Source organism: Raphanus sativus, unplaced genomic scaffold (assembly GCF_000801105.2).
Source record: "Raphanus sativus cultivar WK10039 unplaced genomic scaffold, ASM80110v3 Scaffold0545, whole genome shotgun sequence".
NCBI lineage: Eukaryota > Viridiplantae > Streptophyta > Magnoliopsida > Brassicales > Brassicaceae > Raphanus > Raphanus sativus.
In genome coordinates, this window is record NW_026615863.1 from 23,823 (window position 1) to 36,099 (window position 12,277).

The window sequence follows — 12,277 nt, forward strand, 5'->3', positions numbered from 1 at the left end:
TGAAACAATTGAGTCTACAGTTTTATTTATATTAAGATTTGAGTGATGGAAACTATTGTTGCATTTTTGCTTGTCACCACAATTTCTATAACATAAATCATAGATGAAAACATTGAGAGAGTGGTATCACGTGGACGAGTCTTTCTATTTACACTAGGACTAAGTGATTAACTGTCTTTACGCCCACATATTCATTATTATCATATATGCAGAAGTATGCAACATGGTCCTATAAAAGGGCATCAACATATATTAAAAAGAAAAAAAACAAATATATAGAGAGGTGAATGGTCATGATCATCTTCATATTGGTTCCCGAATCATTTGATTTGATTCAACATTTATGTACAATGTGTAATGAACATGTGGTAGTTGTAGGGTCTGTCTAACCAATTTGCTTTACATATGTATATCTTTAATTTCTTGTTCTTCTAATTTGGTTTTAGTGTCCCTACTTTACTTTGTAAAGATAACACCCCAATCAGTTTTACAATTTATTAATATGCTTTCAAACATTCATATTGTCTAAGCAAATAAAACGTGATGGAAGGGCTTATTTACTAAACGAATTCCGTTGAGAAACTAAGCATACATACAAGTATACAACCATTAACATTCACATAACATACCGGGATCTCGATCGTGACATGCTTTGTCCAATTTAAAAGAAAAAGAAGACCAAAATCCCATGTGTTTTCTAACAAAATATCAACTACTCAAGTGGGCTTTAATTTTGTATAGTATATATTTTGCAAAAAAAAAAAAAATACATTACTCCTATGAAAATTTTAGTTATTTGAAGTATTTTACGTTATTTTTACCTTTTTTCTTTTTTTTCTAGGACTCAGATTTTACTTTAATTTTATTGGAAGTGAACGAATAATTAACTTTTGAAATATATCAAAATTCACATCTTACATCAACGTATATAGTCCATAATCTATTTTGTAACAGTTAGATTCTCGTTTCTACATGAACTATAATGATTATGTCAATTCCAGATAGTCCATCATAATCAATAATTCTCCCTTCCAATCATGCGAGAAGAAAACAATAAGTCGCGATTGGATTAACAAAATTTATGTGTTTTTGGGAAAACAAATCCATTTTTTCTTGCAGATAATTTTTTGATTGTTAGAATTTAAATATTAAAAATGCTACTAGGAATAGTCAAAATACAGGCATTCAATCTCATATGCTCCAAGATTGTTTGGATCCTCCTCAGTCTTTGTCTTATAAATTTTACTACACGTAATTAAAGAAAATGACAGTATATGTTATAGTTTTTTTTTTGAATTTAAATATATGTTATAGTTATATGTCCCGTTCACAACATAAATTGTTTTCAGTAGTTTATATAATGCCATTAGGTTTTTCAGTAGTTTATATAATGTCATTAAAATACTTATATTTTAAAATGTTTACATTTCTGTGTGTTTTAGATATTTCTATTATTAAAATTTTTAATTTCAGTTTTAAATTTGTGGTTAGAAATGGATACCCTTTTTTTTTGTGCAAAATGTTATTTTAATTAATTAACCAATAACGAGATCCATATAATTGGAAAGTAAAGTGTCTTTTGCAATGGCACCATGCTATTGATTTCTTTAGAACAAAAACAAAAGTAGTTGAATCAATGTTTTTGTTGGTATACGAAATATATCATAAAGAATACTATGGAACTCTTTTGTATGTGACTCTGAATTGATTGGTTTGATTAGCTAATGTAAATTTAAAGTGGTTAAAAAGTTGTTAAAAGCTTGTTCAAAAAAAAAATTTGTTAAAAGCTTACTCCTAGCTCAATGAAGGGTTAGATGTACTGCCAAAGCTTCTGGCATTAATGGTGATCAGATCTTAGTGTTGATTCTGTAAGTTGTAGTACACATTCGTCACATCCAGAAATCTTAATTCTATTATTGGTTTTAATAATATCCGATTCGTACGTATATTTCTGATGTTTTTGTTCCAACATGTTTATTATATTGTTTGTATAGTCAATTCATAGAGAGCTATCCAATTGGACTCCACTCTATTATTGTGAAACAATTTGATTTGCTTTCTATTGCTAAAGATAACAAGAATGCCCCACTTGCTGTCTTTTTCCAAATTAGTAAAAATAGAATAAATAAACACTATGTATATATATATATATGTTGATATATTTTTTTAGTTGAAAATCGATTGCTTTTTTTTTGTAACTTAAATCGATTGTTTTTGCTACCTTACTAGTTTTTTGTTGTCAAGATCCATTCTAATTCAACCACGAATCGGCCTGGTCACTCTTGAAAATTCAAAGATGTATTAATATTATTTCTTCCTCAAGACAATTATGCACTTACCTTTACCTGTAAAACAACAATATATTCCAATTAACATGATTTTTAATGAGCTTGTGTGTATGGCTGTGCTATTTAACGATTAATCGATTATGCATGTTTAACCACTAAGCAACAGCTTTTATTAGAAACAACAAACAGGTATGGCATGTTAAAGTTACTAATACGGCATGTTATTTGTCTCGGTAACCAGAAGCTAACTTTAAGGACATCTCCATGTCCAACTTTATTTTTTATTTCAAAATTGAATAAAAGTGAATGTGGAGTAGAAGATACTCCAATTCTATTGTATTTTTTAATTTTATAATAAATTTTATTTCTGAAGTAATCTATATTTTTTGTTTGTTCATCAATTTACTATAGAGTGAGAAATATAATGGAGTTAGAACATTTTTATTTCATATTCATTTAATGGAATTTTATATTGGAAATTCTCTTAAGGATCAATACACACAAGTGATCCACATTAGTGTGTTTGTCACTACTTTCTTTTATCAAATATCGCTAAAACCTTTAATGCCACATATAATGGCAAGAGTCTTTTTCACCCATCATAAAATATAATGTTATTTTCAAATATACCTAGAAACCTCGATAGATTTTACCAGTAGTGGATCTAGGAATATGTTTTATTCGGAGCAATTATAAAACACTAGTAATATATTTACAAATTCAAATTTTCATCAAAAAATAGCTAAAATTTTATACAAAATTACAATAATTAAAAATAATCATAGTAGATAGTTGTCCCACCCATTCTCTACATAGCTTCGCTTCTAGCGATCTGATCCTCTAGGTATCAAGACGCTTCAGAGTCTTCCACTGGTTCATCAAACTTCTCTTCTTAACTACATAATTAGTTAGTTATGTTGTAAATTGCTAATTTCACTGAATTTGAATGTGTAAATAACTCAATAATGTAAATACCCTAAACTATAGTCATTTGAGAAAGAGGAAAATGAAATAAATAATTAACCAATTTGCCTGAGCTTTTTGACCAATTTGGTGGCAACATATGAGTTAATGGAGAAAGAAAGGAGAAGTTGAATAGCATAAAACATTAAATCAAATGAGCTAATCAGTGAAAGAAGATGTTTCACCTAATATGAATTTTTCTCCATCTTCGCAAAACTACAAATGAAAACATGAGATCATGACTTATTTCTTTTCTTCTCCAAAGATTCATGATACATTTATAGTCATTAGTAATCAACAAACTGAAAAATCATTTATATTTTGGAAAATTATGATGAAAATCCAACATCAAAGAGTAACTTTTGTGTCTTTGCTTATCTGTCCATCTTTTACTGTCTACGTGTTACTTTTGCTTTAACAAAATCATTTACTAGGTTTCAAAAAAAAAAAAAATCATTTACTACAGCTGCAATGATTCTCATTTGTATTGCTTTTTACTATATATTACCAACACTGAGTATTATATAAACAATTTAATCATCTAAAATGAAACCAAAGTCCATATGAATTACTGGCTTTGGTGTTAAAAAAAAAGAATTACTGGCTTTGGCAAAATAGAAAAACAATATCATTTTACGAATTCAACCAAATTAAGGTAAAGTAAAGAGATCGAAACATTTACTAGATGCTTTCATTACTTTCTTACGTTTTTAAGAATGTACAATTCTTACTTTTTAATTCATCCCTAATCGGCTACGATGATGAACTTGGGATTATATGTGAATTAAGTAAATTATCTCATTGATATTCAAAATTCTTTTGGTTGGTGTTCCTTTATAAAGCTTTTGTGATTATTATGTTATACAAAGTGGACCTGTTATTAAAGGAACACACACACACACACACATATACCCCCAAGTTTTTTTTTTTTCATATACTCCAAGTTTTCCAGGAAAAAATATGATAAAAATAAGGAAGTAACGAACAGAAGGTGTCAAGAACGAATCTAGGGACCTAGCTACCTAGCAATATGTGGTTTATTTTGTAGACTTTTTAATTGTTTTCTCGAAGTGAACTAAACTGATGCTTGAAACAAAGTATTCAGTATGTTTTGAAATGAATTTATGGCCAAATGTGGTTGTTTACAGGCTTTCTTTGCATTTGTATATATCCCTTCAGAAAAATACAAAAGGTTGATGCTATTAGCATCTTTCTTGGATCTGTCCTTTTCTAATTTTGGTTGTATGGTCCCTTCGTTTTCATCCCATGGTAGTTTAAAGAAAACAAGATGAAGCAGATGTTTATGCTGTGTATTTGATTAAATTGGTTGGTTACTCTAAAAAGGTTGGGAATGTGAGTCTATGATCATAATAAAATATAAGCTGGAAATTTAATAATATTTATGAAAATCTTTGGTTGTGCGAGCAAAAAAAAAAGATTAATAGAATTTCCCAAAATATCATGACACAATTTGACAAAATATGATGTGTAAATCAAATACCCACTTGTTCTAAGGTTAAGAAATTATAAAAGCCACTAAGCCAGTGACCTCTTGGATCTATATATAAGCCTAGTTACAATGGAGATTTTGAATCATTTTGTCTATTTGATTTGGATACATAAATTTATTTTTATTAAATAAATATTAGATAAAATTGTTGGATAAAGTGTTAAATTTTTTTAAACAAAAATATTATAGAGTAAAATTTGAAAATATTGAATTAATAGGTGAAAGAAAGAGAAAGTGATGTGGATTGTTAAAAAATGTAAATTAGGGTGTTGAATATTTCCAACCAGTGTACATATATAGTCTAATATATATTTCATTCTACGAGTTTTAAATCATTTAGTCATGATTAGAATATAAAATTTCAGTCTTTGAATTATCATCCCCTCGAAATAAATTAAAAAGAGCTGAAAACGATTTAAGAAAATGTGTACTTCCAAAATAGAAGCATGATCTAGTTATCTGAGATTTCTTCCAACCTAACTGGTTTACCTGCAACCTTAATACTTGTGGTCGTAGTCATGAGATGGACACACTAAATCCAGTTTATTCTCCGATTAATGATTGTGACTAGTGAATCTATGGGTTAGAGTTATTGACTGTAACATATTAAAGCACTATCATTTACCAACAAATCACAATTATCATTATCTTTTTATAATCAGTTTTTGCAAATACCATATATGTAACTACGATACATGATGAACTGACTATAGTAAGATAATATAATCGTGGTTTTCCAATATCATATACATGAGTCAGATTAATTAATAATAATGTATTTAAAGTTGTAAACTAGAAAAATGAAATTAAATTTGGGAGGAAAAAGATGGAATTGTTTCTTTAAGATCTTGTTTAGGTTCCATTTAGGGCCCATGAGTTTTAAAAGGCTCGGAAAGTCTTTTTGTAGTCAGCTTACCCATATCAGTACGTTTCACTCCATAGCAAACTTCTATGATGAGAGCATGCTCACTGGTTATGTTATGAGAGAATCTCTAGTACTAATAAATAATTAAACAGCAGATGAGAGATAGATGAAAAAGGAAGAACATGTTCTAAACGGAGAGCTTCTTCTTTATTGGTTCAATATTTTTTTTCTTTTTTGAATTTAGTTTTTCAATCAAAAGATGAATTTAATAATGTAAGGAACACACTTTTGATAAACTGAACAATGCTGATGCTCTCACTAGCCTTCTTAATTCGAAAGACCCTGATACTACAACTTGGATGCTCATTATATGTTGCAATAACATAGGTCAATTAACACTCACCAAAATCTTCAGACACACTCATACTGATGCAGAGGAAACTCAGACTTAATCAGACCAGTTCCAATACCTAAATTTTAAAACAATATCGTCACTCTTGTCTAGGAGCACAAAAAAACGATTACATGTTCCACACTTTGTTTATCTGTTGGACTAATCAATGGTGGACTTATTACCAAGAAACGTGGCAGATTTACGAGCGGCCAAAAGAATCACGATCCGTGTAAAACGTAACGTGCAAGTCTCTCTAAGACTTGGTCTCTTTTCTTTCCCTCTGACCTCAAAAACTCTGATCAAAGTTTGCAAAGGTTTTTTTTTTTGAGAAACATCACATCCCATCGGTAAGGATCGGAACCGTTTTAGTTATTGTCCTTTATTGTCGGGATGTTTGTTTTTAACATTGGAGTCATTGTCCTTTATTTGAGGAGATTAGGTTTATATTTCTAGGTTTACCCAAGATCTTGAGTGTAAGATACGGTATCTTCTATTTTTGTGTTAAGTAGGTCATCGTTTGTAAAGAATAAGCTACACCAGAGAGAGAAACAATGATCTCCGGCGACACGTTGTCCGCTAAGAACCACAAAGCTTTACTACCAGAAGAAGACCCACCAAGCCAATCAAACGCACCTCTCGACAACAACAACAACAACGCAGACTCTTCCACTATCTCCATCTCAAGCTACTTCCTCTTCACAATTTTCCTTATCATCCCCTGCGTCACTCTCTCTGCAGTTTTCTTCTTCTCTTCCCACACACTCAAGAAACTCGACAAGCCTGTGGTTCTACTAATATCCTCAGACGGGTTTCGTTTCGGGTACCAACTCAAGACCAATCTACCCAACATACACCGGTTAATCTCCAACGGAACAGAAGCAGAAACCGGTTTAATCCCGGTTTTCCCGACACTAACTTTCCCAACCATTACTCTATCGTCACAGGACTATACCCTGCGTACCACGGCATCATCAACAACAAGTTTATGGATCCAGAAACAGGGAAAACTTTCACAATGGGTAGCCACGAGCCAGAGTGGTGGTTAGGTGAGCCGTTGTGGGAGACAGTAGTGAACCAAGGGCTCAAGGCTGCTTCTTACTTCTGGCCTGGCTCTGAGGTGCATAAAGGCTCTTGGGATTGCCCTAAAGGTTTCTGTCAAAACTATAACGAATCTGTTCCTTTTGATGATAGGGTTGATACCATGTTGAGCTACTTTGATCTGCCTAGTAGCGAAATCCCTAGCTTCATGACTCTTTATTTCGAAGATCCGGATCATCTGGGTCACCAAGTTGGCCCTGATGATCCTCGGATCACTGAAGCTGTAGTCAACGTTGATCGTTTGATTGGTAGACTAATAAATGGTTTGGAGAGAAGAGGGATCTTTGAGGATGTGACTATGATCATGGTTGGTGATCATGGAATGGTTGGGACTTGTGATAAGAAACTCATCTTTCTTGATGATCTAGCTCCATGGATCAAGATTCCTAGCAGCTGGGTTCATGACTACAGCCCCTTGCTAGCTATTAAACCACCTTCAGATCACAATGCAGCAGACATAGTGGCTAAGATCAAAGAAGGTTTGAACTCGGGTGAAGTAGAGAACGGGAAGTACTTGAAGGTTTATCTCAAGGAGGATTTACCTAGCAGGCTGCATTACACAGAGAGTGAGAGAATCCCACCTATCATAGGACTAGTTGACGAGGGGTTCAAGGTTGAGCAGAAGAGGAGTGAAGCCAAGGAGTGTGGTGGAGCTCATGGGTATGACAATGCTTTCTTCTCGATGAGGACTATATTCATTGGGCATGGTCCTGTGTTTGCTAAAGGAAGGAAAGTGCCTTCTTTTGAGAATGTTGAGATATATAATGTGATTAGTACGATTATAGGGCTTAAAGCTGCACCAAACAATGGTTCTCATGCGTTTCCTCCAAGCGTTCTCTTGCCACGCACGTAAGTAGAGCAAGAGTAAGTACATTGTTATGTTAATAAAAGGCAGGATGGAATCTGTGACTGCGTTTGTAAGCCGCGGCAAAACGGTTATGCGCTTTGATATGTTAGACGTTTTATGCATTTATGATTTTGTTGTGATTTAACAAGTATACCTACTAAACTACTTTTTTTTTGCCTACTAAACTTTGTTATATATTTTGGTGTCTATAATTGTCATAGTCAACAGTTTCATTGAACATTTTCACTTAAAAAACATTTAAATAAAATAAACAGTAGAAGAAGGATTTATCCAAGGTTCTCAAATCTTATGACACTCTTTCTTTAAAAATAATTAGTTAGAACTTAGAAGTGAGAACCCCATCAAAAACCTACTGATGGGGTTGGCCTAATTGTCATAATCAACAGTTTGATTATTTTCATTTTAAAACATTCAAATGATCAATTTCATTTTATTTTTTGAACAACAGAAAAGTTTAATTTTTTTTAAAAAAATCATACGATATAAGTGGCATTTAAGTCATAGTATTCTTGTGTATATTTACCATAAAGTGATAAAACTATAAAAACATTATTGTTCTGCGGCAAAACACGAATTTTACAACGGAAGCAAAACGCGTTTAGACATTTTAAACGCTAACGCAACGACAAAAAGGCAAGTAAATGACGGCGGCCAAAACGCAGATGATGAGAGAAACATAACTGGAATCTGAACCAGACAGTTTCTTTCTGATCTTCTCTGGAGGATCTCTACAACAGTCTCACTCTCTTCTCTATCTCTCTCTGTGTGTGGGTGAATTTTAGATGGCTGGAGTTGTGCGATTATCAGCGTCGTCGTTTCAGGCCCTTGGCGTCTCTTCTTCGTCCTTCACCTCCTTTGCAGCCACTCTCAGTTCTCCTTACTTATCTCCGACTCCGAATCTGAATTCCGACAAGAGATTGCGTCCGCTCTCATCTTCTCCCTCGTGCTCGTCTTCTCATTACCCATCTTCTGGTCTCGGAAGCCATATCCCCCTGAGAGGACACAAGAGCAAGTTGGTTCGTGTCAAGGTGAAAACTTTCTTGTCTTTTTAGCACACTCTGTCTGTTATTCGAATACCCTTTTTGGAAATTGATTGGTTCCTGCGCTGATTAGGAGCTAAGTTATGTTCTTCAGTCTCATACCATTTCAGATGATTAGAAAAAAGTGTAAAGTTTCAGTTTTTGATTAGAAAGGTTGATGCTTTGGATTAGTTCAAATGAAAAAGGTTAATGCTTTCTACCGTAGTTTGAGTGTGTGTGTGTTTGTGGTTTAGGTAGATGAGAGTGTGGCCGAGACAGAGCCACCGAAATGGTGGGAGAGGAATGCTGGAGCAAACATGGTGGACATTCATTCTACCGAGGAGTTCTTGAAGGCTTTAAGCGAAGCTGGTGAAAGACTAGTCATTGTAGAGTTTTATGGAACTTGGTGTGCTTCTTGCAGAGCATTGTTCCCAAAGGTTTAGCTCCAAGTTACCTTCATTTCTCTTTCGTGATTCTGAGACTGATAGTTAGATGTTCTGTGTCTTGTTAATAATATTTTCAGCTTTGCAAAACGGCGGTGGAAAATCCCAATATATTGTTCCTCAAAATCAACTTTGATGAGAATAAACCAATGTGCAAGAGTTTGAACGTGAAAGTGCTTCCTTACTTCCACTTTTACCGTGGAGCTGATGGCCAGCTCGAGTCCTTCTCATGTTCTCTTGCTAAGGTAAAGAAGCCTGCTCATACAGTTTCCCTTCAAACTTATAGAATTGTCTCTTGTTTTGATAAGATCTATCGTATATTAGAAGTCTGTAGCTTGACATTGATACTATTTTGGCATTCTAGAATCAAACCCTTTGCTGATTAAGTTGATCAGAACCTCTTGAACGCATTTGGTGTGTCTCTCAGAACTAGTTGACATTCGCTTATATGAGTTTCTTCTTCTTTCAGTTTCAGAAGATAAAAGATGGCATCAGACTGCACAACACCGATCGCTGCAGCATTGGTCCAGCCAAGGGACCTGAAGGGTTTACATTGGAATCTTTATCCGTGCAGACGAATTCAGCCAAACCAGCTGGATCAAGTTGAAGTGCCACACTTGTAGATTTGTTACTGCAATCATCTTTGGTTGCTCAAAGCAAACACTAAGCTTAACTTTCTGTATATCTGTCGTTTTCTTTTCTTTTTTGGTATAAAAGAATTAACTCCTGAAACATGTTATTATTATTCTTATAGGCAAATTGTCTCAATTGCAAATGTGTCTTTTTACAACTTGTCGTTATTGCTACAAACTCCAATATTTTGTTGTTCTGTTGTATTGGTATGTAACACAGATCCATTGTTCTGTCTTGGAAGATGGTGATGAAGAGAAAAAGTGACAATGAACATAGCATTCACCACATTTTCTTTCTTCCTCTTAACAAATGAAACAGAGTGCCTCTGTTTCGCCTTTCAGTATTTGTCTACACAGCGACTGTGGTGAAACTAAGCGAACAAACCTTTGGCTTTTCTTCATCATCATAAAAACATTGCATCCAATTACAAATATCATCATCATCATAGAAACACTGCATCAAATTTGAAAGCTTGCGACTTCACGAACAAAGCTTAGGACTTTATCAGCTTCTCACTAAGAATCTCAGCAATGGAAGACCTCGAAATCACATTTCGGAGCAATAACCTGCAAAAGCATCCTCGCCGTATGCTCTTGACGCACCACCGCATCTCTCTTCTCCACCAACACCGCCCCAACGATCCTCTCAAACCCTCCTCCTCCTCCTCCTCCGTTAGCCACGAAATCAACCAGCGCCGCTTGCACCGGCCCCAAGCTAGGATTATACGCAGCCGACTCCATGTACCATCCTCTGTACACTCTCCCTTCGCTATCCACCAGCGCCACTCCCGACGGACACCGACTGTACGGCGCGTAAGATCTATTCGCGGCGGATAAAGCCGTTAGCTTTAGATCGGAATCAGTGTGACCGTTGGTGATAACACCTAAGAGAGTGAGACGGTTATCGTGCGGCTCGAGGAGTAAAGGGACGTCTCTCTCGAGGAGATCGTCAGGGCCGAATCTGTGCGGCAAGATGCTCTCTAAACGCACGTAACCGTCTTCTTTCTCCGCAACGGCGTCGTTTCGCTCAGTACTAACGGTGTCGTTTTGCTCAGTACTAACGGTGTCGTTTTGCTCAGTAACGGCGTTTTCTTTCTCCGCAACGGTGTCGTTTTTCTCTGTAACGGCGTCTTCGTTATCCGTAACGGCGTCGCGGAAGGCGTTTGGATCGGTGATTAGGATTCTGATGTCGGGGGCGTCGCGGATCTCCTGGAGGAACTGGCGGCAGTGGCCGCAGGGAGCGGCGGAGACGGAGAAGCGACGGAGGATCGGCTCGGAGTTGAGCGCGAGGTTGGTGACGAGGAACTGCTCGGCGTGGATCGAGTGGTGGAGAGGGAGGCCTGGGAACTCGACGTTGACGCCTACGAAGATCCGGCCCGACGATCCGAGTCCGACTGCTGAGACGGGGAATTTCGAGATCGGGGGACGGGCGAGGGGTTTCGCTGGGTTGACGAGGAGAGGGAGGAGATTGACGACGGAGACGCCGTGTCGTTTCGCGGCGGATTCGGCTTCTTCCGCGTGGATAAGGAAGCTGGGTCGATCCATTATTCGGGTCGGTTCGGGTCGGGTTGGGGATTTATATGAATGGATCCCGGGAAGGATACGCGAAGTGGAAGGCAGTATGCTCTTATTCGCTAAGACGTTAATGGGCAGACGACGTGAATTAATTCATTTTATCAAAACTCGTGACCCATTTAATCTTTAGGCAATCATGAAGCGACCAGAAAGAAACTAGACCTTTGTGTCGCCATGTTGATCTTGACGTGAACTTGGTTGACTTGAGAAACTAAAAGTCTACAATGACTTGATTACGTGAACTTAACAGAAAACTCACTTTTGTGCCTCAGCTCTCAACAAAAGTCTCAACATTTAGGCTTTAGCCATTTTCAAGGAAAAAAAAACATGTTTGCTAGATTTTTTTTTTTTTTTTGTAAACTAACATGTTTGCTAGATGCTAGTGGACTCTATTATATTACTTTGATATGCATGCAAATTGCAAAACCAAATTTAACATTTTACCAAAAGAAAAATATATGCTTTAAGTGTTTTTCATTCCTATTTTTTTTAATGTAAGAACATCAGTGGTGTATAATAATTAGAGGAGAAGCAATTCATAAACATTCGTAACGAAGAAAGATTACTGCATTTATATCTCTATAATATTATTTGAGAAGTCAGTTTCCTATGTGTCGCGCTC

General features: G+C 35.6%; 2 protein-coding genes and 1 pseudogene across 2 annotated transcripts; 2 read left to right on the forward strand and 1 right to left on the reverse strand.

The window, feature by feature from the left end:
• Nucleotides 1-6,485: 6,485 nt before the first annotated feature.
• On the forward strand, nucleotides 6,486-7,979 carry LOC108852986 (uncharacterized; annotated as a pseudogene).
• A 641-nt stretch (nucleotides 7,980-8,620) lies between these two features.
• LOC130502413 (thioredoxin-like 2-2, chloroplastic) lies at nucleotides 8,621-10,238 on the forward strand. Its single transcript, XM_056997204.1, has 4 exons — nucleotides 8,621-9,014; nucleotides 9,260-9,442; nucleotides 9,529-9,693; nucleotides 9,918-10,238. Exons 1-4 carry the CDS (start codon nucleotides 8,769-8,771, stop codon nucleotides 10,053-10,055), a joined length of 732 nt encoding a protein of 243 aa, XP_056853184.1. The 5' UTR covers nucleotides 8,621-8,768; the 3' UTR covers nucleotides 10,056-10,238.
• Nucleotides 10,239-10,452: 214 nt separating this feature from the next.
• On the reverse strand, nucleotides 10,453-11,741 carry LOC130502412 (cytidine deaminase 1-like). The gene has a single exon (XM_056997203.1). It carries the CDS (start codon nucleotides 11,623-11,625, stop codon nucleotides 10,606-10,608), a length of 1,020 nt encoding a protein of 339 aa, XP_056853183.1. The 5' UTR covers nucleotides 11,626-11,741; the 3' UTR covers nucleotides 10,453-10,605.
• Between the last annotated feature and the right edge of the window lie 536 nt (nucleotides 11,742-12,277).